This window comes from Ictidomys tridecemlineatus, chromosome 11 (assembly GCF_052094955.1).
Source record: "Ictidomys tridecemlineatus isolate mIctTri1 chromosome 11, mIctTri1.hap1, whole genome shotgun sequence".
Lineage (NCBI taxonomy): Eukaryota > Metazoa > Chordata > Mammalia > Rodentia > Sciuridae > Ictidomys > Ictidomys tridecemlineatus.
Window position 1 is genome coordinate 61963586 of NC_135487.1, and position 24925 is coordinate 61988510.

Here is a 24925-nt window from a genome sequence, read left to right on the forward strand (position 1 = left end):
TCCCTGTTTAGCTAATTTTATTTTCTGAATATAAAAAAATATTATATGATTCAAAAAAGGTCAAAACTATATTAAAAGATATATTCAAAGATGTACCATTTCTTCTCCTATTCCTTCTACCCAATTAGCTTCCCCCACTTCTTAGAAGTAATCAGTTTTATTCATTTCTGACGTATCCTTCCTGTGATTCTTATCTTGGCCAAAATAAGCAGAAAAAAAAAATGGAATGTGCATGAGTTTGCATGCTATCCTTGTGCAGGGACCATGCTTGTCTCTTCTGTATGATTACAATTTCAGTGTATATAGTACTGAAATAAATACTTAATGTGCTTTTAATAGTAGCTGGAAGTAAGAGTAGGTCAAAGTAAGAGTAGGACAGTGATAGGATTTAAGGGGAAGGGGCAGGACTCCAGATTGAGGAAGCAGTACAATGTAATGAATAAAGCTGGGAATGTAGAATCAGAAAAGCCTGTGACGCTGATTAAGTCATTGAACCTTTCTGAACCTTCTCTCAAATATTAGCACCTAGCTTATAGGGTTATTTGAGACATAAAGATAATACGTGAAAATACCTGACAGTGTTCTTAATTGGTAGCTAATACTTTAATCATAAAACTAGTAACAATAAATCATTACATAATTAGGAGAGAGAGAGAGAGAGAGAGAGAGAGAGAGAGAGAGAGAGAGAGAGAGAGAGAGAGAAATGGCAGATAGATGCTTTCTGTAGTTTTCCACGATTCTCACAGGTGAAACTCCTCAGGTGAAAAGACAGTGGACCTAAACAGTCATGATTTTAACATCCAGGATTTTAACATTTCCCAGGACAAAAAGTATATAAATAACTTGGTTAGAAAATTTAAATCATGCTTATAATGAAACCAATTTCTAGTCTAGTCTGAGACAGGAACTGGCAAATATGTCCTGTAAAGGGCCAGATAGTAAATATTTTGCGCTTTGTGGGTTGTACAGCCTCTGTTGCAACTACTCAAGTATGTCAACGACTTAGTCACCACAGCCATGGGCAATACTTGAGTGAGTATGGGTGTTTCCCTGTGGGACCAACCTTACTTACAGATACTGTGATTTAGGCTTCATATAATTTTTGAATTATAAATATTATTTTGATTATTAAAAACCATTCAAAAAAAGTAAAAACCAGCTGAGGTAAGTGGTACATGCCTGTTGATCCCAGAGACTTGGAAGGCCAAGGAAGAAGGACTGTGTTTGAGGCCAGCCTCAGCAATTTAGTGAGTCCTTGTCTCAAAATGAAAAATAAAAAGGACTGGGGATGTAGGTTGGTGATAGAGCACCCCTGGGTTCAGTCCCCATTGCTACCTCATTCTTCATTCTACCTATTTAGGAGGCTAAGTTCCAGATAACCCATTCTATAAATAATCAATGTCTCCAAGTTTGCTTCTAAATCTGGCCCAACTTCTGGTTTTCCTCTCTAAGTTTCTCATACTGATTTTCCCTTCTTTCATCCCAGATTCTCTGCCTGGATTCTCACTCTGCTGCCTGCTCTGACTCCTGGTAACTGCCTTTCCTCCTTTGGTCTGGGTCCTCTTCTAGTGACAGTTATACCTACTCAGTAGCCCGGGCAATGAGAAATTGCTATTACTCCAACCATTATTTCAGGAGTAAGGGTGAGGCGTAACTTTTAGCTCTTTTACTTATTAATTTTATATAATGCTTATTTTTAATAAACTCATAAAAGTAAGTCTGAAAAACTAAAAATAGCATGTAGTAGAACACTGAAATTTGCATGGTATAATTAATCAAATATAAAATAGTTTCAAGCTATATCAAGAGATAAATTAGAATAAAAATTAAGAAAACAGTCCAAGTTAAATTCTTTAATACCTTTAAAATGGTTATGTAACAGTATGTTTAAATTTTTTTCTTTAGACTCTAATCTGTTGCTTAATCTTGTTTATTTTTCTGTGGCAATTTAGAAAACGTAGTTGTATTGAATGGTATGTTCTGATTACTTTTGTTTTTGTTAACTATAGAAGTCTAATAAGGATTTCTAATAAAACAATGCCAGATTATGCAATTTCTGGTGTCTTTGCTTTATAATTAACAATTTGTAATGATAAATAATAAACTCTGTTTAAATTGGTATTATTTTCCATTTGCATGTAGCGTGGTAATACTGTAACAATGAACGTAGCAATATTCTTAAAATAAGTGTAAAAAAGGAAATCTACTCACATTTTTCATAAAAAAATCCCAACCTTCTCAGGTTCATCTTTTACAACTTTTTTTTTTGATGATGATGGTATTATGGAGATGCTGAGGTACATGAGATCAGTTTCTCTCATTGGACACAATGTTCAATCAGAAGATGTTACACGTCTGGCAAGGATGGGGATGTTACACGTCTGGCAAGGATGGGGAATACACCAGCTTTTTTGAAGTAGCAGCAGCACCTGGCGTTTGTGCTGTCATTCCCGCGAAGGATTTGTGACTCCTGAGGCAGCTGATGGCCTTTATTTTGACCCACTTCTTGTCACTGTGGAAGTACTTGTACATTCATGCAGGAGTGTTACCCTTGCAGAGTTTTCTAGAACTCTTGTCCCTAAAATCCTTTCAGAAATTCTTGGTGCCATCTTAGGAGCCTGGATGAGTCAGGGTTCTATAGAGGAACAGAATAACAGGAAGTATAAGTGTGATCAATGGTGCTATACTAGACTGAAGGCTTCTGGAGAATCACTGGCAGAGTCTGCTTTGGAAGAGTGAAGAAGCCAGAGTCAGTTGATTGTAGCAGCAATCAAGAACCTATTCAAGAAGAATTGAGCTTGCATCTGCTGCTGCTTCCTTGCTCTTCCAACTTATATTCCATCCAATTCATGGTCCTATTGGATGGTGCCACTCAAGCGTAGGGAGGGTCTCCACTTCAGTTGATTATCCCACATGCCAAGACACATCCTCATTGATACACCCAAAAACCTCTTACTCATTGTCATCTCTTAATCCAATCAAGTTGACCATTCAAATTAACCATTACAGGACCTTAGATCTAATATTGAGACTCTATATAATCGATGCATTATAGAGAAGACTGAAGAAAGATGAGTTTCAAGTTTCTACTTTAGTCTTGAGTTCTCATCTAAAATAGACCAAGGAAGAACAATAGTATAAAATCACTCTTACTGACTCCCGAATGATAACCACACTTGTCTCTTATTACGCATCAGTCTTCTTAGTCAAGATCATACCATTTGAATCTTTGCATTTGTAAATAAGGTTTAAAAAATGTAGCCAACAGAAAAAAATCTTAAGCTTTATATTTCTATAGTGGATCTCATGTTGAAATGATTCAACAATCATTTACAGAAGGATTTTCTATGCAGGCATTGTGCCATGCACAGGACATACAATGATGTGTTAGACTCTCTGTCCCCAAGGATATCATAATTTAGCTACAGTGAGTGAGAAGAAAAGGAGCAACTGCACTGTGGTTTGTTGAATCTGGGAACATCACTTGGTTTTTCTCAAGCCTCCATCTTCCTGATCTACCAAAAATGTTGTTTGAATTAAATTAAACAGCAAATGTAAAGTGCTTAGCTTAAAGCTAAGTGTATATAGCAAAAAGTATAGTAGAAGATGACAGTGGCACCTTACTCATTCCTGTGGGAGGAAGTCAGGGAAAGCTTCTCAGAGGACGAGGTAACTGTGAGGTAATTGAATTCTGAATGATAAGGAAGATGAAGAATGATTGGCAGTTAGATGGTGTGGTTCTTTGCTGTTTGGTCTTCTTTAACTGAGCCTTAGCTGCATTGTTCGTGTGTCAATACAATAGATGTAATATGTCAGGAGCATGAAAAGTGATGCCACACAGTTATTTTTTATAACATCATCAATTTTCTTTCTTTCAGAGAATTAAAGATGGTAGCATTATTGACTCAGTTAAAACAATCTGTGTGGGGGATCATATTGAATCCATAAATGGAGAAAATATCGTTGGGTGGCGCCACTATGAAGTTGCTAAGAAGTTAAAGGAATTAAAAAAAGAGGAGCTCTTTACCTTGAAGTTAATAGAACCCAAGAAGGCATTTGGTAAGTTTTGTGTGGGTGTGTGCGTACACGAATCATCTCTTCCTCTCATCTAGCTTTTCAAGGAAACCAGGACTGTTATGTGATGCCATGTGCTTTTAGTATTTCATCTTATCTAACACATCAGCTTGGGACATAGAGAGTGACAGAGCACTGTTCTTACAGGACAACAATTACTGAAGGAGGAAAAATAAAGCCTTGTAGAAGGACATTTTATAAACAAACATTTGGAATGACAAAGACTAATGTCTAGTGACTAAATTTGATGTGGTTGTTCCAATCTCTGAGAACAGCACATTATATTGTTTTCATTTTGCTGAGCAGTAAGATTTTTGATTGAGTACTTTAAGCCATAATAACTGTTGTTCATGGACCTCGGCAGCAAAAAGTTTTAATTATACACAGAATTGGTATTTAAAATAGTTATCTAGTCTGTTTTAAAGACTTCCTTCACCTCTACTTTTCCTCCATTGGCATTTTGAATTTGGCAGCCTGGAACAGTATGAAATTACTCCCTCGTTGATGTGACATCTGTACTTGCCTAGTTTTAGCCACGGCAGCTGTATCACAACTGTCGTTCAAACCCCCAGGGCCATCTCATCTACACGAGAATGTGCCAGCTTCCCTCTCACTACCCAGCACTATTTTAATAAGCCAGATGAAGGCCTGTGTTCACCAGTGTTAAAATATCTTTGGCAGAATCATTGCAAGCCTGCCCTTACTCATCCGTGACCCCACCCACCCCATGTTCTTTCCTTTGCTCATAGAACACAAATATGCCTTCTAGTTGTTTCTAATGCCATTTTCTCAAGGCAGTTAGTGAAAATGGTGGGAGAATGCAGTGGGTCTGGGAAATCACGTTTTCCTTGTTTTAGCAAGTAAGCTACATCTATGGAATCAGGAAGTTTTCTCTGCTCCCACAATTCTGTGCCACTTAATGGAGATATAGTAAAGGTTATATTGCTTGTGGGAGATGGAGTTCCATAGCAGGTATAAAAAAAGAGTGCCTTCTGCCTGTGCTGCACCTGGAGGGAGCACTCTAGGAAGCTGCTGTGATTCTGCCTGGTACCCTCAGCATCTGCTCTCCCTCCTACAAAAGAAGGCCAGTGGCCCCCAGGCTGCTCTCCAGCAGCTTCTTTTGAAAGGGCTTTGTTTAGTAGTCCAGCTCCCCCATGGCGTGGCATATGAACTAATAGGGCAAAAGAGATTTGAGATAAATATTCTTATTTGATTTAGAGTCTTTGTAAATTAAAGCTATTCTCTTAGTACAATTGAAGAAATATGAACTCTTCCTACATTTTTTTCTAACATATGTTGTGTTTTCCAGAGTTAGTCATTTTCAATTTTTTCCTGTTTATGCATATTATATCTTTTGGTTCTTTTGTCTTTGTAGAAAGTTGCTACTTGTCTTGAGTGTTAAAGATGTCATTGTATTTAGCCCTTATTGTCCTATAATTATAGTTCTCTCTTTGATATCAGAGACATGTGACGTAGTTAATGTACTTACTTAAGTATCTAGCTACTATCGAACCTCCTCCTTATTGCCTAGTGAATTTCACAGATATATCTGAGATGCACCCTGGCTAGGATTTTTTTGATAGGGGTATGTATTTCAGTATCTCAAATTCTGTTGGTGCTGTAGGCTAGGATACCTGGAGATTGATTTTGGAGCAGTGATAGCTTTTTGTTTTCAAACCTACTAGTCTACATTTTTCCTCTGTGGCTTGACCCTTGACTCTGGCCCTAGCCTTAGAAGAAAGCTTTACTGCTTTGCCCATCCTCTAGCCCTTAATTTTGTTACTTTTCTTTTTGCTTCTGGGATAAAGGCAAAGCTGGTCTGTTTCTCATCCTCTGGCTTCATCCCAATGCTTAGTTCTTTGCCAGGGAGGGAGATTATATCAGAAGGTACTTGGGGGATCAGGCTTCCCCCAATTCTCTTGGTTGCAATCTTATCTTTTGCTATGTTTCCTTCCTTTCTCCTTGTATTTTCTAGCATTATCATTGACTCAGGGCCAAAAATTCAAATTTCATAGCCTTTCATTAATTATCTGCCTCTCTATTATCTAGAATTTCTACTAGGAAACAGGGTCAGTCTGTCAATGTCTTTTTTTGCATTCATATAGCCACCTTGGCTGAAGTGAAGTCCTTTATAGGATCTTGTTTTTTTCTTTTTTTGTACCAGGGATTGAACCTGGAGGGGTTTAACCAGTGAACCACATCCCTAACTTTGCAACAGGGGCTTGCAAAATTGCTTAGGGTTTTACTAAATTGCTGAGGCTGGCTTTGAAATTTTGATCCTCTTGCCTCAGCCTCCCAAGCTGCCGGGATTACAGGTATGCACCACCGCACCTGGCCCATTTCTAGGATCTTACCAAGAACAGTCAGAAGTGGCCACATACTCCAGTATTTTGATATTTTCCTACCAACTTCCTTACAGGTTTAGGCAGGAGAGGCATGTGAGTGAACTATATCCTCAAATACTTTGTTCTGCCATGGCATAATAAGGATTGTGAGCACAACATCTTTATAGCAAATAGGGGAATCCTTACTACCTGATTCCATTTCCATATTTTAAGACCACTCCTTCCACACTCCACTTCTAGAGGCCCTGTATATGTTAAGATTCACTATGTAATTTAAGGGAAAAGCATTTGTTGGAAATCTACCAGGTAGGTCTCAAACAAAAATAGTTGATCAAGCCTTGAGAAAGTCAGTAACTTTCAGGGATGTGTATACCAGGAAGCTTTAATGGCATAGGATTGATGGACTTCCCTCCAATGATTTTTCATGTCACTCTACATAGGATTCAAATTCCTAGAATGTGGGGGAACTGATTACGTCATGTGCCCCTCCGGAAACTGGGGAAGGCAGACTATGTGATTGATAGGTCTACCAAAATCACACAGAACAGAGAGGGGGAGTTTCCTTTTGGGTAGGAAAAAAGCAGCAGATGCCCAGCTCCTTTATCCTACACTGTTACACCTTGTTCTGAAGGCAGAGCAGTGTTGGTTTTCTTTTAACCTTGAATCTGACTCTAGCCAAGCTGTCTGCAAATATTAGAATAGATCCGGAGAGAAGAGGATATTGTCAATAGCTTTGGATATCTGTCCTTAATTATTTCATTTTTATGCTATGAATAGAGTGCCACATAAATAGGTGTTTGGCAGTGAACTAGCTAGAGATGATGACAGCAACAAACACTGTTTCTGGGAAAGAGTAAAACCTAATTTTTCTTGGTGCTGGCCACGGGATTTTGAGGCTACAGATTTGGACTGTACTTCTGGGAAGTCCTTCACTTTTGTATCCCACACATGATTTGCTGAGAATCTCCGGTGTTCCAGGTGTTCTGATAGGTGCAATGGTGCCTAAGAAGGAAGCCTAAGTTCCTGATTTTTGAGGAGCTCACAGTCCAATAGGTAGTTATGGACTGAATTGTATCCTGCAAAATTCTTATGTTGAAATGCTAATCACCAGTCCTGAATGAGACCGAATTTGGAGTTAGGGCCTTTAAAGAGGCATTTATGTTAGAATGAGGTCGTTAGGGTGGACTCTAACCCATTCTGACTCGTGTACCTATGAGAAGTGGAAATTTGGACACAGTCACACTTAGAGGAAGAATGCTATTTGAAAATGAAGATAGGCATTTATTTATAAGCAATGGAGAGTGGCCTCAGAAGAAACCAGTGCTGGGGACACCTTAATCTTATTCTTCTAGCCTTCAGAACTATGAGAAAATAAGCTTATATTGTTGAAGCCACCCATTTTGAAAATTAACACAGAGGCCAATAGGCAAGGGAAAAAAAGTACAATGCCAGGTCTTTGGTAGTGGAAGTAGATCTTGAACTCCCTAACAACCCAGAATGGACTGGTACTTTAGCAGTTGTCTGGCCCTGGACAAGTGGCAAGAACATACTGATATTTCAGCTCAACACTTCTTGAGCATTTAGAATATACTGGTCTTAAGGTGCTAATTACCCTGGATAATAATAGTCACCATTACTGAGAACCTACTGTACACCATGACCACATTATGTGCTTAGTATATGCTGAATAAGATCCAGATCTTATTCCAGTGAGAGGAAATAGACATGAAAAGAAAGACATTCAATAAAGGGGTTAGAGGTGCTAAAATGTACTAGATGTATGAAAGTGGGAGGCATCAAGTCTACCTAAGGAATTTTCCCTACAGAAGGGATTTGAGAAAGAAATCAGGAAAATAACTCCATTCACAGTAGCTTCAACAGCAGTTGCCACTACCACCTAGGAATAAATCTAACCAAGGAAACACCTCTACAAGGGAAATTACAGAACAATGGAAAAAGAAGATGACACTGGAAGATGATCAGACCCCCTCCTTCCTACCCCTGCATGTTTATGGATAGGCTGAATTAATATTGTTAAAATGATTGCTGGGAGCAGTGGCACATGCCTATAATCCCAGTGCCTCTGGAGACTAAAGTATATGGATGACATATTCAAGGACAATCTCAGCAATTTAGCAAGACTCTCAGTAGCTTAGTGGGACCTTATCTCAAAATAAAAAGGGCTAGGAATGTAGCTCAGTGATAAAGCTTGCTTGGGCTCAATCCCCAGTATTGAGGAAAAATAAAAAGCTATATTATCAAAAGTGATCTGCAGATTCAATGCAATCCCCATCAAAATATCAATGACATTTCACAGAACTAGAAAAAGTAATCCTAAAATTCATATAGAGGAACAAAGACACAGAATAGCCAAAGCAATCCTGAGCAAAAAGACCAATGCTAGAGGCATCACAATACCCAGTTTCAAATGATACTACAGAGCTATAGTAACAAAAACAACATGGTACTGGTGTAAAAACAGACACATAGACAAATAGAATAGAACACAAGACACAGAGACAAACTCACACATCTGCGGTTACCTGATTCTTGACAAAGGTGCCAAAATACATTGGAGAAAAGACAGCCTTTTAACAAATAATGTGGTGAAAACTGGATATTCTATATGTAGAAGAATGAAACTAGATCCCTGTCTCTCACCCTGCACAAAAGTCAACTCAAAATGGATAAAAAAATCTAGGAATTAGATTAGAAATTTGGCAACTGCGAGAAGAAAACAGAGAAAATTCTTCGTGGTATAGGCACAGGCAACAACTTCCTGAGTAGGACCTCTAAAGCTCAGGATATAATGCCAAGAATCAATAAATGGGAAGGCAATAGGAGATATTAGGCAGTGGAATTGATGAAATTATGTTATATGCATGTATGACTATAGTGTAATGAAAATAACTATTCTGTATGATTAATATGCATGAAAATAAATTTTACAAAGGAATTTGAGCTGAATCTGAGAAGATGAGGTGCTTGCTCTGTGAGCAGTAGGGGAAGGTTTTCCTTGGGAGTAGGAACAGAATGAGCACAGGTGCAGAGGTATGGAACAGTGTCATATATTTGGGGATATCATGGATGCCTGTGTTTTTTGGAATAGCTTATAGGTAGTGCTGTCACAAGAGATGAAGCTCAAGTGTCAGTAGGGACCAAATTATCAAGGACATTCTATATGAATATAAAGAGTGGGTAATGGAGAACACATAAAGGGTTTAGGGGAGTGACATCATGAGCACTGGATTTTAGAAGGATATTTTGGAGACTGTCAGAGGAGTGGGTTATGAGGTCAGGTGATCATAGAGATCATTTTTTGTTAGTTGGGAGAGAGATGAAATCCTGAATTAAGGCAGCACCAGCAGATATGGAGAAGAGAAATGGTTCTGAGTAATTGAAAATAGTGTGCTAGAGTAATTTGTGCACATCTCTTCTCAATCCGTCCTTCAGGGGCATCAGATGGGTGGCTTGAAATGAGTTATGGTAGGGTATTTACACTACAGAAATAGGTAAGTGTTGCATGGTAGGGACTCTTTTTAGACCGGAAAGTGGATTGTTAAATGTTTACCTGCATACTACTGAGTATTAAGAAGGCTGAATCAGTAATCTTTGGAGTAGAGGTAAAGGAAGGAAAGATGGCAAATGATGACCCACAGATTTGTTGCTTGGGTGAGGGGCGGAGTGCAGTGCCTTTCTTTGTGATGAGGAAAGCTGTAAAAGATTTGGGTAAGGAGATAGATTATAAGTATAGTATTGGGATCTAATGAGTTTGTAATCTGTGGTTTATTTTGGGTAGAAACTTATGAGATAAGAGGTTGGGAATTGAGGTCTAGAAAATGGGGTTAATGAGTGATTCTCCTACATTGGTCGTGGAAGCCATGCAAATAGATGCAGTCCCTCAGAGTGCTATGAGAAAAAGATGGAAACCAGAGTTGTGGGGGATACCTGCGCTAAAGGGCTAGGAAGAGGAGGAGCTGGCCTAGTGAGGAATGGCCCCACATGGAAGATGCAGCATATAAAACAAACCACTTGTCTCAAGAGCAGATGCTCCGTCGTAGCTTTCCAAAGTTGGCTTTGGGGCTCTGAGGGAGAATGAAAGGTCATTTAAAAAGATACCCTTAGCATCTCTTGTGTTGGTCAGAGTTTAAATCACTGTTTTTCAGCTAGTGCATCTCAACCAGTGTGTTTAGAGTACAAAGTGGAAGAGTTGAAAATAACATAGTGCTTTGTACTAAGTGAGGGTAAATATTATTTTTCACATATATGTGTGTTTCAGTTTCACCATATATGTTTGTGTTTATGGATTACAATATAAGGCATATATTTCTTACTATGAATCAGCCAAATAAAACATCCCCCCCCCCCCCGCAAACAAAGACAAAAAACTGGTTTAAATGACTTCCCTATTGAAAATTTGTTGCTTAGTGGAAATCTTTCCCATACCTAGCATGGTTTCTCCTGGTCAGCTGCATTCTGATCCAGATTTTCCTTCTTCCGGCCCATGAGGTGATGGCAGCCTTCCCAGTTCTTATCAAGTATCAGCTGGAATGTTTCTAGTGGTATTTTTTAGGGCATGGCTCACTTCCTTTCCCCTTTTGCTGATGAAAGGAATACGTCTTCACAATGAGCTCAACCCTGCAATTCACCCTGTGAACCTAGATTTTCCCAAGGCTATGTGAATCCACTCTTCCATGTAAATGACCCAAAGACCGGACTAGTCCAACTGGTTCATTTTCATATGAGACCTCTTAATTGCAGCATAAGAACTATTAAACCTATGAAATTTTGATTTTGTTTTTTTCCTTAAATGAGTTTTGAGTCCATTTATCCTGGAGAATTTGCCTGATTTGTAATTGTTTTCCTTTATGGAAGGAGGTCTGTGAAAGGAGGCCTGGAACATTTCTGTTTTCAAAATCGGCAAGGGAACGGAAAGAAAACACTTACCTCCTAAGACATTTGTTTTGAGGTTAGATTTTGCAGCGGAACTGTGATGTCTTCTTTTAGAGCCTTCATTTCTGTGCTGTGTATCCATCAGATTAGGATGTTAAGTATGTGAAGTGCGTTTCAGTCCTTTGAGTCATTCGCAGCTGGAAGTGTTGGACTTCATCTTCCCAATTCGGCTTAACTGATATACTTGTTTCAAAAGCTGAGCTTACTTGTTATTAGAAAATAAACTTTCAATTTTAAGTTTTACATGACATTTTAGGCAGATATTTTAAACATTTAAAAATACTTTTTACTATTTATGTTATTTCTAGCAAAAAAAATTCAACCAACAATTACTTTTCCTTTTTATATATTCTGACTTCTACAAAATATATTGGAGAATGTGAAACAAGTGACAAAAGACAGAAAATGCAGTGGTTAAGCCTGCAAGCTCTGCCAGGTCAAGGCTGTGTGATAATTTGACATTGAATAAGTAAGCAGAACACTCTGTGCCTTGGTTTCCTCACACAAAAAATGAAAATGATAATAGTATTTAACACATTTGACTGTTGTGAAGATTGAGTTATTACACAAGATAAAATCATAGAATAGTCCTTGCCAAATAGTAAGTCTTCAATTAAAGAAAGTAAACTGTTGGTGCATGCTTGGGAGGCTGAGGCAGGAGGATCACAAGTTCAAAGCCAGCCACAGAACTTAGTGAGGCCCTAAGCAACTTAGTGAGACTCTGACTCTTCATAAAATATAAAAAAGGGCTGAGGGTGTGGCTCATTGGTCCTGGGTTCAATCCCTGGTACCAAAAAAAAAAAAAAAATTAAACTGTTGTTATCACAAGTTGAGCACCTCAAATCCAAAAATCTTAAACTTTTTGATTACTGGCCTGATGCCATAAATGGAAAAACTACCCTGACCCTGTGTGATGGGTTGCCATCAAAAGTGTGCTAAAAATATTATATAAAATTACCTTCAGGCTCTGCATATAAGGGTCCCATGCCCCAAATCTCTCTCTATACACACACACACACACACACACAAATATTACAGAATCTGAAAAAAAATCTGAATCTGAAACACTTCTGGTCCCAAGCATTTCAAATAAGGGATACTCAACCTGTGCCAACACGATGAAGGTGTAGCCTTTTCTTTAAGACCTAATTTGAGAAACAGGAGAAACCCAAATGAACCAGGAAAAACATTGTGGGTGAGTTGACGATTAGCAAGTATTTGTTGAAAACTCTGACATTGTTTCAGATTCAGGAAGATAGCTGAAAATATCCCATCTCAAATCACATAATGAAGTATATCAGGATATCACAATAGTGGCTGCCATTTACTTTTCCAAGTAGGAAAAGTAATTCTAAGTAGGAAACCATTTAAGCCTCACAGCCAACTATAAATGAAAGCAGTTTGCTGTAGGTTTTAGGTGATGAGCGAAGGAGGTAGGCTTCCCAGCCACTCGGCCAGCCTCCAGGGCCAGCTCTCTGACAGCTGTTATGGATGAGCCAATGTGTTGCTGTCCTCAAGGGGCTTACAGTTTACATAAAGAGACAGATACATTAGGAATGTATAATTTTGTTCATAGTAATGGCTACTGTTTATTGCATGCTTTTTTAGAAACAATGATGTGATATATGAAGAATAGATTCTGACCCAAGCTGCCTGGGTTTGATTGCTTTCTCTGCTGCTTTTATTAGCTATGTGATCTCAGGTATTAGTTAGTTAACCTTTCTATGCCTATTTACTTATATGTGAATTATTGTGAGGATTAAATGAATTAATACATGTAAGGTTCTTAGAACATTGCTGGGTATATAGTGGCAAATAAATATAAACCACTGCTATTAAGACTACCGCTATTGTGGCCCCATTTAATCCTCATGCTGTTCCAATGAAGGTTTTCCAGACAAGTCAACTGGAGCTTGGGTGGTTAACTAACTTGCTAAGGTCACCCAGAGGGGACTGGAAGTACAAGGATAGCACTACAGTCCTGTTTGTTTCAAGCTTAAGCTCTTAGCATTTTGTATTACTGTCTCTTCAGAATATAGTGCAGACCAGGATATTTGCTGTAAAGCAGATTTAAACAAAGTGCAGTCATATGAGAACTGTTTTATCCATTATGGAGAGGGAGTCTAAGTCTTAGAGAGTGGTGGAGTGGACAGAGGTTAAAAAGGAGCTTCCACAAAGAGAGAGCCATAGGAGAGATGGCTTATGGCAGTCCTGCCAGCATCAAGGACCAGTCTCCCATTCATAACAGGATGGCTTCTACAGTGGTAAAGGGATATTCGAGCTTTAAGAGCTGATCTGAAATTTTGGGGTCAGCCTTTGAGTGGACACTCTGACTTGGTTGTAGAGCTTCAGGGTAGACTTCATGATGGACTGAATGCAACATCAGCCCTCTGGATCCTCAGAGGGAGAAGAACTTCCCAAAGAAAACCAAGATTAAAATTCCCACCAAACTTACAGCATGGGGGTTTGGGGTCATGTACAATGTGACACTTTTTATGTCTAGAATTGGAGAGTTAAATTTAAAATCCAGTAAGGAAATTTAAATGGGTGTTCAGAGAGGAGAAAGATATGAATAGGCTGGACTCTGAGAAAGATTCCTGGAGAAAATTGCACTTGAATTTGGCCTTAGAGGATGTGATGGAAATTTCACACAAGGAAGGTTTCCTGGGGGATGTGTTCAGGACAGCGAAGAGCCTAGCTGTGGCAAAGCAGCCTACAAAATCATACCAGGGCCATGTTAAAAGAAATGCTTTGAAAACTAGGTGGGGAACACAAGGTTGTTTTAGAGAGGATAGGGAATCATTTAGACATTAGAATTGAAGAATGATGTATGAAATATGTTTTGGGGAATTAAGCCTGGAAGACCAGTGGGGCTATATTTGGCTAGAGGATAAACCATGTGAGATGCTGTCGTGACAGTCTATGAGGAAATGATAAGGGTGGGGGCCATGGGCAGCAGTGGGGATTTCAAGGGCAGAAAGAAACCAGGGTAAAGTAGGGATAAAAGCTGGATTGATGACCCTTAGATGAAGAGGACAGGAGAGAAAGTTCAGGAGCAAATGTCATTTCCAAGATTTCTATTCTGGGAGCCTGGGATAACGATGATGCTATAATTGGAAATGAGGCAGTTGGGATATAGAGAAGGTTTTGGGACAGTGAGGGACAGAGGTTAAAGGTTTGGATGCATTGTGTGGCACTCTTAGATACTGGTCAAGTTTAAAGTGCTTACAATGACAGGTTTGGGGGTGGCAGAACATGTCCCTTAATCATCTTTTATGTAGTAGAGTCTATTCTGGTCCTCTCATACCCAGCTAGAAATTGGTTTGGAGTTTGCTTTGGAGATCTCGCGGGAGAAGATGAATGAGGAGCCAGGTTCCCTCTTGTGGGATATGGCAGATGTGTTGGATGAATCCTGATTATAACTGACAAATGTATTTTCAGTGTAAGACCAGCTGGATACCTGAGTATGGACTCTTTCTATTTTATTCTCATCTAAAAAGACTTTATTAAACACTTACATTATAATCTGAAAAAAGTAAAATTATTATGACCTATAGTACTAAAAATCTTGTAAACGATATTTTCTAAGACATTTTCCCGAATGATGATTATGATTGATTTCTTGGAACTATAATGTATTGTAGGGAGCATTTGGAACTAGTAACAGCCATGAGTAGAAAGAAGCTACTGATTTTCAACTCCTTTTAAAATTAGTAATTAAAATGGAGTGTGGGATAAAGGGTAAACAATGATGCTAAATTCAAGTGGCTTCTTTAATATGACTGAATCATATGAGTATAATGTGACTTATTGAAAAATAGCAATTATGACAATAATGAATATTTCTTCAGAGACTATTTTTATTGTGGGAATTTTCATATAATTATAGGAAAAAAGATCTAAGAGTGATGCTCAAAATTGTAGCCAGAGTGTGTTCTGAAAAACTTAAGCAGAGAAGCAATTCCTTTCATGTATTGAAAAATGTTTGCGATATATTAAGTGAAAAGATTATAGAACAAGGTACAGTAATATCCCATTTTTGTAAAAACTATCTTTAATGTAGAAGAAAAACAATTTTTCCCTGTATGTCTATCAAAATGTTAACTGGTTATCCTTTAGTGGTGAGTGTATGGATGACTTTATTTAGGGTTTTTTTTGGAGTTTTTAAAATTTTAAATATCAAATGAACATTTTAACTTTTATAACCAGAAAATGGTTATTTTCAAAAAGAAGGTTAGCATTCTAGGAAATGGAAGAAACTTTGCCATTCTGTAAAATAGTATTTTTATGGTTTTCAACTCTATCACTGAACAATTTTTTTTAATATTATTGCAAATGGTTCCATGTTACAAGTGTGGTAGAATATTACATCCTATCAAATTGTCAGGATCTGTTTTGATAACTGCTTGACTTTTAAAAGTCTAGGGGGGAAATATATGCAATAAACCAGTCATAAAGACAAAACAATAATTTTTGTTTCTTGAATTCTTATATAAAATTTTGTTGGAGACTAAAATGAGTAAAAGAGTAAAAATAAGTTATTTTAGCTGTTACTCTTTTAAGAAGAGTGATTCTTTATTTTCCTCAAATTGGAGTCCAGGGGTTTATGACCTGTTTTTGTAACATATTCCTCTCTGGATTAAAGCTACCAACAGTCTCCCCAGAAATACACATTTACTTTTGCTTGCAATTTTAGGGAGTTATAAAAATGGGGTTGGCATTTTCTCATATGATGCACTTTAACTCAAGAACAAGATGATTTCAGGCACAGTTTTCCACTTTTGATACTTGCCAGGCACTGCTCAGTCTCATCAAAGGAATGCTTCAGAGCCAACTTTGTGTCCTTGTGGGTTCACTCTTGGCTCTTTTTATCCAACAGACAACAAGTAACATCCTCTTGCTGGTGGAACAGTACTTGCCTACTTTTTCTTAACTTTTTATCTGTCCCAGCACAACTTCTAGCTGTATTTTTAAAAAGCCTATTCTAGAGAAGTCTGAGAAATATTGGAGAGAGGAAGGACACATGGAAAAAGGAAATGTATGGTTCAATTTTAAGTCCTAGGACACAAGCTAGATTTTGTCAGCTATTCAGAGAAGCAGATATGTATGTTGGTGGTGGATACAGGGAAAGGAGCATGTGAACTCTATATGGACCATGCTATTGGTGTGTGTCCACGCATTGGAAAGTCTTTTTAGATGGATTGCTTCACTACTTGGACAGACTTCTGTATCTGCAAGGTGTCTTTCAGTTGAAGACAATGGAAAACCCTGCCCAAACTGGCTTAAGCAGGAAGGGGAATTATAAGTCAACAGTCCTTGAGTGGTGCTGGCATCAGCAAGGCTCCTTGGAGAGCCCACATGATGGGATCAGGATCCTGTGTCTTGCCCATTCTCTCTGCCCTGCTGCTTGATGTTTCGGCTCCATCATTCAGGTCGGCACCATGCTGTGTCCCAGGATGGCCGTCAGCAGTTGCTGGGACCATATGCTTCTTTATGCAAGCAGAGCAGGAAAGGGAGTATCCTTGTTTTTTTATCATTTCTAGTAAAAGACCAGAGAGATTCATGCTGCCCACCTCTGGGACAGTCACTGTGATGAAGGAGTCTACTGACATGGCCCATTCATGTGACACATCCCTGAAGCTGAGAGCAGTCAGTTTCCCCTGAACCACAATGATCTTTAAATGACCACTAGTACTGAGAAGATGAGCAATTAGTATTAGTTCTGATGACAGTTCATAATTTTTAAGAATACAAAATCAAGTGGTGACTCGGGTTAGACCTGCCTGGCCTTATATTCCAGCTCTGCCCACTTACCTGTTATCTATGACCCTGTGAAATCATCCCAATTTTCTAAGCGTTGTTTTCCTTTATTATAAAATTAGGATAATAATAATACCTATCTCGTGTTATAAGGATTAAATGAAAGAACATATAAAGATTTATCTGTTGCCTGGGCTATATTAAATACTTAGTTAAGCTATTACTTTATATTGACTTTCCCCAATGATTTACATTAGTATTCCTAGGTGAATTATAGTATGTGTGTATTTATTCCTTTGAAATAAAGTTGTAACTTTGAACAACCTTTTTACAGCCTTGGCCCAAGAGTACTGTCCTTCATGCCCAAGTCCTTTGATCTGGTGCCATGCACACCAAGCTTCTCATATATCCAGTGGGAAGGAAATTTTAATGAGCCATTTCCAGGAGGGCCAGAGAACTAGTGAACTGGGAATCTTCCAGATGGGAGGGACTCTGAAATTCTCCACTCCTTGCTTTGGTAGTCTAGGACCTTGCTGAATCTGTGGCCTACAACACTTGATTCTCTGTTCCTTTACGCACCTGCAGTTCTTGCCCTTGGTGGTTGAGTCTTTGTTTGGACATTACTTTTTCCAGGAAGTCTCAGGCTTATGAGGGAGAAGCATGGGAGTCCACCTGACCCTCTGATACCTATGGATTTACATGGTTAAGAGTATGAACTTTAGAATCAGAGGACTTGAGTTAACATCCTATCTCCTCTGTTTACAAATTATGTGAACTTGAGGTGCGAGTCCCTTTTCTGTAAAACGATACACATTTACAGCTTTGTTTAAGCACTCCTGTATGGAATAATGCTTTCAGCTCTGTGTAAAATCACTCCTATACCTATGGATTAAACTGATGTGATGATATCTGCTCCTTGTCAATTTGGTTAGTGTGATTCATTCTCTGAGTTTCAGATTAGCACTGAGAACCCTGAAAAAACAAGCAATTCTGGGCTTACAAAGCTGAGAATCCTTGGTATATACATGCTGTAGAGTCCTCCCTGAGTTGCCATCTGGTCACCTTTTAATATTTCTCTTGGTGCTATGTAAGTCAAGATGGAAACTATGGAAATCAATTGTTGAATTTGGTGAGGTAACTGAATTCACTCTACATGGGTGATCAGGGGAGTGGACTATGTGTTTCCTTTTCCGGGTTGGAGTGGAGATATGTCTGGTCACTTGCCCATGGGTCTTATAAAACTAATGAGGGACAAAGAGACTGCAGGGTCCTGGGATTTCACTCTATTATCAGGTTCTTAAGTGACCCTTTTTCTTCTCTCTGTCTAAAAGTCCTCCCACCAATGAGATGGACAGTGGAGGTCTCCACTGTAGAATTTCCCGGGGTGGGGGTCAGGCTTAAACTTGTCCACTTTGGGGAATCTGTGAAACAGTAGGAGAATCACTTATTGTTTCTATCCTGCTCTAAAAGGAAGGGAACGATCATTGTGTTTCATAGAAGCAAGAAATAAAGTTAAATACAAAAGAGACCTTTGCTCCTAATATTTGAAGCAACAACTTGAACATTTGGAAAGGGACCTTTTTGCATGTTTCTTGTTTTCATAGAGAAAACCAATGTAAACGGTGTTGTTATGGAGGGAGTGGAAGAGCAGATCTCTCTCTCCCCAGACTGAAACTCATCCAGCATTCTGTTAACATGAGCCGGCTGCTGGGCTGAGCACCTTTTATGCATCAGTCCCTTGAGTGCTTAAACAAAGCTGTATGTAGAGGATGTTTTACAGATAAGGACTTACTCCTCAAGTACACATAACTTATAAATGAAGGAACTAGGCATTAACTCGGGTATTCTGATTCTGAATTTCATGCTCTTAACCACCACTCTGTGGTTAACACTATAGATTTGGCCAGAATCTATAATATTGTTATATAATAATTTTGTTACATAATCTGTAAATTTTCTCCTAGGGCAAACCATGATATATCAGCCATCAGAATGCAATTGAGAACATCACTCGGGGCATTGCAATACCACAGTTGAAAACACTGTGAAGGTAGAGATGATCAGACCTCAGTCATAAAGTCCTTGCAAGATGTCTTAAAAGGGTCAGATAATGTTTTTTAAAAATCAGAAAAATAAGAGGGGTCTCTACTTTCAGCTGAAATCTAATGAGAAATAGTAGAACAAGTTTTATCACAATTTTGAACTGCAGGTGATTCATTTGTTTCTTGTCACCAAAATGCCACTAATTTTTCTTTCCCTCTTTCTTTTCATGCATGACATCCAGTTCATTGCAGTGTGGCCCTTTATAGCTATTTCTAAATCTTCCCAAGGGTTTCACATGTGCTTGGAAGTCTAATCCTGTTAGGCACCCCTGTTGACCTCTGTATCATAAGTATTGCATTCTCTGCTTTGGGTATTTTGGGGTCATCTTTCTCTCTTTCCCTCTGTGGTGCTGTGGATTGAACTGGGACCTTGTGCATGGTAGCTAAGCATTCTGTCTCTGAACTACATCCCTAGTCCCTGGACCATCTCTTGTTCACTGAGCAACAAGAGATGTTGGATACAGCTCTATGCATTTGTGCCCACCTCCTGTTAAAGTTGTGTTCACTGTCCCTGCTCTGCCAGTAATGCTTCATACTCCAGGCCAACTAGGGCCCTCATACTGTGCAGAAGTGGGGAGAATGCCCAGCCTCCCCCATGTGTCACCCTTTGTCATTGAGAATCTAAGCCATGTTGCATGCACTTTTCCTGAAATAGTGCTTTTGACTTCTGTCTGTACTTCCTCCTTCTCTAAGATATAGGTACAGTTTTTTTGCGGGGTGAGGTGGGGACTAGACACAGATACATTACTGCCTTCCCCATTTTCTCACCCCCAATGCCTGAGCTTTGCTATATAGCAGAGACTGGGAGTTTGTGTGTTTATTAAAAATGTCAACTAAAATAGAGCCTCATAAAGAATGATACATATACATACAAATGTTTTAATTTAAAGCACAGAAATATACATTTCTTTAACTACTCTTGATTGAGAAGACTTTTTCTTGGAGTAAAGGACACAAATTAGAAGTCTATGAAGTCTTTCTTATATAATCACAATGTTAATGCATACCTGTGAGCTCCTTTCATTTTTAAAAACCAGACATGTGAAATGATGGATGTTTAAAGATTTTATATATTTTATATAAATATATATATATATTTTACTAATCTCTTAGAATCATCTTGCCCACACCTTTTTTTTTTTTTTAAATAACTCTTATGGAGTCATTCCAAAGCAGTCAACCTAGTTTTTGGAGCAATAATAACTCCTCATTTCACACTCATTTCATCAGCTCATGCATTTTTAAATTAAATCAGAATAAAAATTACAATTGCCACAAGAAAATGTGGAGACAAATATGACAGCTTCTTGGTGATATGTAGTTCAACTGTGGGAGCAGCTAGGTATCCATAAGCTGAGAGTGTTCCTGTGCCCTTAGTGACCCATGACTGGCAGGGACCCTATGTTTGCTGGTGGAGTGGGGAGAAACAATGAACTTAGTGAATCTGCAGGCTGATTATTTGTATCTGCGGTGTAAACCACATCCCCTCTTAGGTCAGCCCTGTGAAAGGCATCATGCAGACCCATTCACATGAAGTAGCTGATTTAGGGTGCGGCTTCGCTAGTCAGACAAGCTTAAGCAGGCCAGCATTCCCTAAAGTAGAGCAGACAATTAACATTCAGAATTTTTAAAACATTCCCAGAACACAAAACCTGTTTTTTTTTCCCTTCGGGTGAACAAGAGAATCCTTCTGTTTTCATGTATAAACAGGTCGACTTATGTACCTGAACCACAGGATCATGGAGAAAACTGGCAGCTCTTTCCTTGGAGGTTAAAAACTGTCCTGGAGCCCAATGCAAGCCAGAATTTAAAATTCAGCTTCTGCTTTGGTGCCCTCAAGTGGTTAGTGTGAGCATGCCACTTTCAAGAGGAAGATGGTTTAGTAAATACATAATGATTAAAAAATCTGGGATGAATAGACAGAATGCAGAATTTTTAGGGTAGTGATACTTTTGTCCGAAGCTACAATGGTGGATATATGTCATTATACATATATCCAAATCTATAGAATATACAATACTAAGAGTGAACCCTAATGTGAGCTATGGTCTCTGGGTGAAAATAGTGTACCAGCTGAGTGTGGTGGTACATAACTGTAATACCAGAGACTGAGGAAACTGAGGTGGGAGGATTATAAATTCAAGGTCAGCCTCAGCAACTTAGCAAAGCCTTAAGTAGCTAGACCCTGTCTCAAAATTAAAAAGGGCTAGGGATGTAGCTCAGTGGTAAAGTGCCCCTGGGTTTAATTCAATTCCTATTACAAATAAATAAATAAAAAAAATAAAAAATACACAGATGCACACACAAGCACACACACACAAACACCAGTATAGATTCATCCATGGTTACAATGTGCTGCTGTGGTGGGGGTTGCTGATGATGGAGGAGGCTGTGCGTGTGTGAGGGGGTAGGGATATATGGGAAATTTGTATTCTTTATGCTCAATTTTACTGTGAACATAAAACTGCTCTAAATATAGTTTATTACTTTAAAAAATCTTGTATTTTACATACATTTTTCCTTCTGGGTACTGGTAAGAGCAAGTAAGAGCAAGAAAAGATACATTGTCTAGGGAGGCCAGCTGAGTTCTTAAGTGGGAAGCCCTATAGTCCTATGTCTGAGTCCTTAGTTTTATAAATATCAGAAACCTTATTTTTTCCCCCAATGAATTCAGAGTTGTTCAAATTTCCAGGAATACATCATGCTCACAAAATTTACAAGAGACACTTTGATAAGTCATAATGCCAATGTATTGCCTTACAATTAGAAATATATATGTAGCAGTTGACCAAAGCATGTGTTATCTGAGTAGTTCATTTTATACCTTGTAGGAATTTTTTGGGGAAGACAACTATACTGAAGAGGTTGCTTGGTGAAATCACAGTGGGCTGGTGTGTCTGTGTGTGCCCATGTGCTGTTTGTTTAATGGTTAGTGCTGTTATGCTGAGACTATCTTCATCACTTTAGGGATATGTGTGGCTCTGGGGTGGGAACACTTAAGTCACTAGGCGGTACAGAATCCTGGAAGGTGCTGATGACAGACCAACACAGTCTTTTTCTTTGGATGCTCTTTGTGGAGCATCTGGGAATCCTTTCTTCCCTCAGGGCATAGGGTGAGTGGTAAGGCAACTGCTGGAGGCTTGTTGATAAAGCTTTAGTTAGAGAACCTGTTTGGTCCCCAGGACTAGCATTTAGGTGTTAACCAAAACTTTTTAGCCACCATTTACAGTTTTTTTTTTTTTTTGCTTAGGGGGAGCTGTTCTACTTATTGCATGATCATTTTTTATACTTTCATTCTCAGAGGAAAACTTATGTTTTGGTGACTCTATCCCCAAATGCAATGTAAAATTAATATGCAAAATCTTTAATCACCTTGGGATATATTCCCAATAACAATGCAGTACTTGGCTAAAAGTGGGGTTTATTCTAGTTTCCAAATTTGTAAGAATGCCTTTGTGCAGGCACTTGAGGTCTGTGTCTTGGGAGTTTTGCATGGACCTTGTTACCTGCTTGCACTTATCAGCTGGTCCTGTGAGTCTCTGGAGACTGCTCAGTCTCCAGCTCTAGGTGCAGCATCCTCTCCGTACTTCTTCCTCACCCCAGGGGACATGGGAAATATCTGCAGAGATTATAAACTGGTGGCCTGTGTTTGAAATCTGATCTCTTATTTTTGCCAATACATTATTTTAAAATGTTTAACTTAATTACCCAATCTGAAAAAATCAGGAAATTCATGCAAACTCTTGAGTATCCATTTTCTCTGCAAAACAATAAATCTGATTTAGTAGGGTCCACATTTCCATTCTTAGCAGGGCAGGAAGTGTTGGAGTGCTCTGGATATGGCACACTTCTTCCAATCATCCTCACTCCCACCCTTTCCTTTCACTTGGGATTGGGGGTGGGTGAGTGACTTAGTACATTGCAAAAACAAAAAGAAAACACAAAACAAACATAAGGAAAAGGGCAGCTTCTCATGGACTACTTCTCCCTGTTCTGGTCCCTGCTATCTGTGGGGGAATTCCTCCCTTGGAACTGCTCCCAGCCTACTTTTCTTCAGACTCTCTCTCTATATGAATTATCTTTAAATTTATCCTTGTGTTGGCTGGAGTGAGGTTGATTAAAGCATGTTGATTTTGGAATCACAAGACCTGGTTTTGAATCCCAGCTACACTTCTTACTGAGTTCAGTTACCTCATTTTTAAAATGAGGGTGATAGTATTCCTGAGAGGGTGGTATGAATATTAAATAGGATTGTGTACATAATGCATCAAGTGGAAGTTTGGTACACAAATAATAGTGCCTTTGTCTCTCTCTGCTGTTAAGACATGGTTCTTTCCCATCTTCACGACCTGGATGAAGTCCAATGCTGCTTTTTGGCTACTCACAGCTCTTTGCTCTTATAACAAAGCCAACTGTTCTGTCTTCCTTAGAACTTCCAATCTTTCTTTCTTTCTTTTCCTTTCTCTCTCTCTCTCTTTTTGGTACTGGTGATTGAACACAGGGGTGCTTAATCACTAAACTACATCCCTATCCCTTTTTATTTTTTATTTTGAGACAGGGACTTGCTAAATTGCTTAGGGCCTCACTAAGTTGCTGATATTGGCTTTGAACTTTTGCTCCTCCTGCCTCAGTCCTGAGTTGCTGACATTACAGGCATGCGCCACAGTACCTGCCTTCCAACCTTCCTTATTGGTACACTTCACATATTCCCTCTTTTTATAGGTGCAGAAAGAATAATAAGAATAATGAATGACAGATGAATTGATTTTTTTTAAGGTGATTCTGTAAGAAGGCATACCTTTTGTCAAATCTCTACAATAACTTTTGTGATGGAAACTGTGTTCGCTTTTGCGGCCATCAGTTGGAATTCTTTCTGAATGTAAATGTACACACACACACACACACACACATAAAACTTTCTTCCTTCATTATATGTTTATAGAGATAGAACCAAGATCAAAAGCTGGAAAGTCTTCAGCAGACAAAATTGGAACTGCAAGAGGAACCCTTCGTCTGAGATCTAGAGGTCCTGCCACCATGGAAGAAATGGTATGTTCTGTTCATTTGATTCCCGTTTTGCTTGGAAATGTATAGATACCTTGAACTTAGGTCCTGGGGGAATGAAAGGTTTGATCTGGAGGTAAATGGCAACCGACAGACCTGGCAGAGTCAAAAGCATTTTGAAAATGAGATTTGAGGAGGCATGTGAACAAAACCCACACAGTAGCACCTGGTCATTTTGAGCCTTTACGTTTTCATTGCTGAGCATACTGCCTGGCGTGTTGCCGAAGGCCATTACTGTTTCTTGAACAAGTGAACAAGCCCGAGTGGAAGAAATACATTGAAGAGAATGGAAGAACAGTGGGAAGGAACTGGCAGTGGGCAGTGAGGAGAAGGCCAGCCCTGCTTTCTGCTGGAGGCTGTGAGGGAAAATGAGCAGACTTGAAGCAGCTTGAAAAGGAAACAGGGAGAGCAGGATGTCCCTTCTAATAGTTAACATAATAAATATTTGTTAAGCACCTGCTATGTATTAGGTGCTAGGATGAAAAAGAATTCTTAAAATCTGTCGGAGGAGGTAGGAAAGATTTATTTAAAATGAAACATCCAAAAAATCCATCCCTGTTTGCATAGCCTGCTTAATTAAATAGGCCAATTAAAAATAGCTGATAATGAGAGGAAAAAGCGGTTTTG

General features: G+C 38.8%; 1 protein-coding gene and 1 non-coding gene across 4 annotated transcripts in view; one reads left to right on the forward strand and one right to left on the reverse strand.

The window, feature by feature from the left end:
- The window catches only part of Gipc2 (GIPC PDZ domain containing family member 2), a 94313-nt gene that overhangs the window by 52791 nt on the left and 16597 nt on the right, over window positions 1-24925 (forward strand). For all 3 annotated transcript variants that reach the window (XM_040288909.2, XM_078026544.1, XM_005330706.5), the window contains 2 exons: window positions 3879-4059; window positions 24177-24283. In XM_040288909.2, the coding sequence (XP_040144843.2) occupies window positions 3879-4059; window positions 24177-24283 (288 nt within the window). The remainder of the gene's footprint in view (window positions 1-3878; window positions 4060-24176; window positions 24284-24925) is intronic.
- LOC120891029 (U6 spliceosomal RNA) lies at window positions 215-319 on the reverse strand. The gene has a single exon (XR_005735466.1). It is a non-coding gene; the product is annotated as a U6 spliceosomal RNA (small nuclear RNA).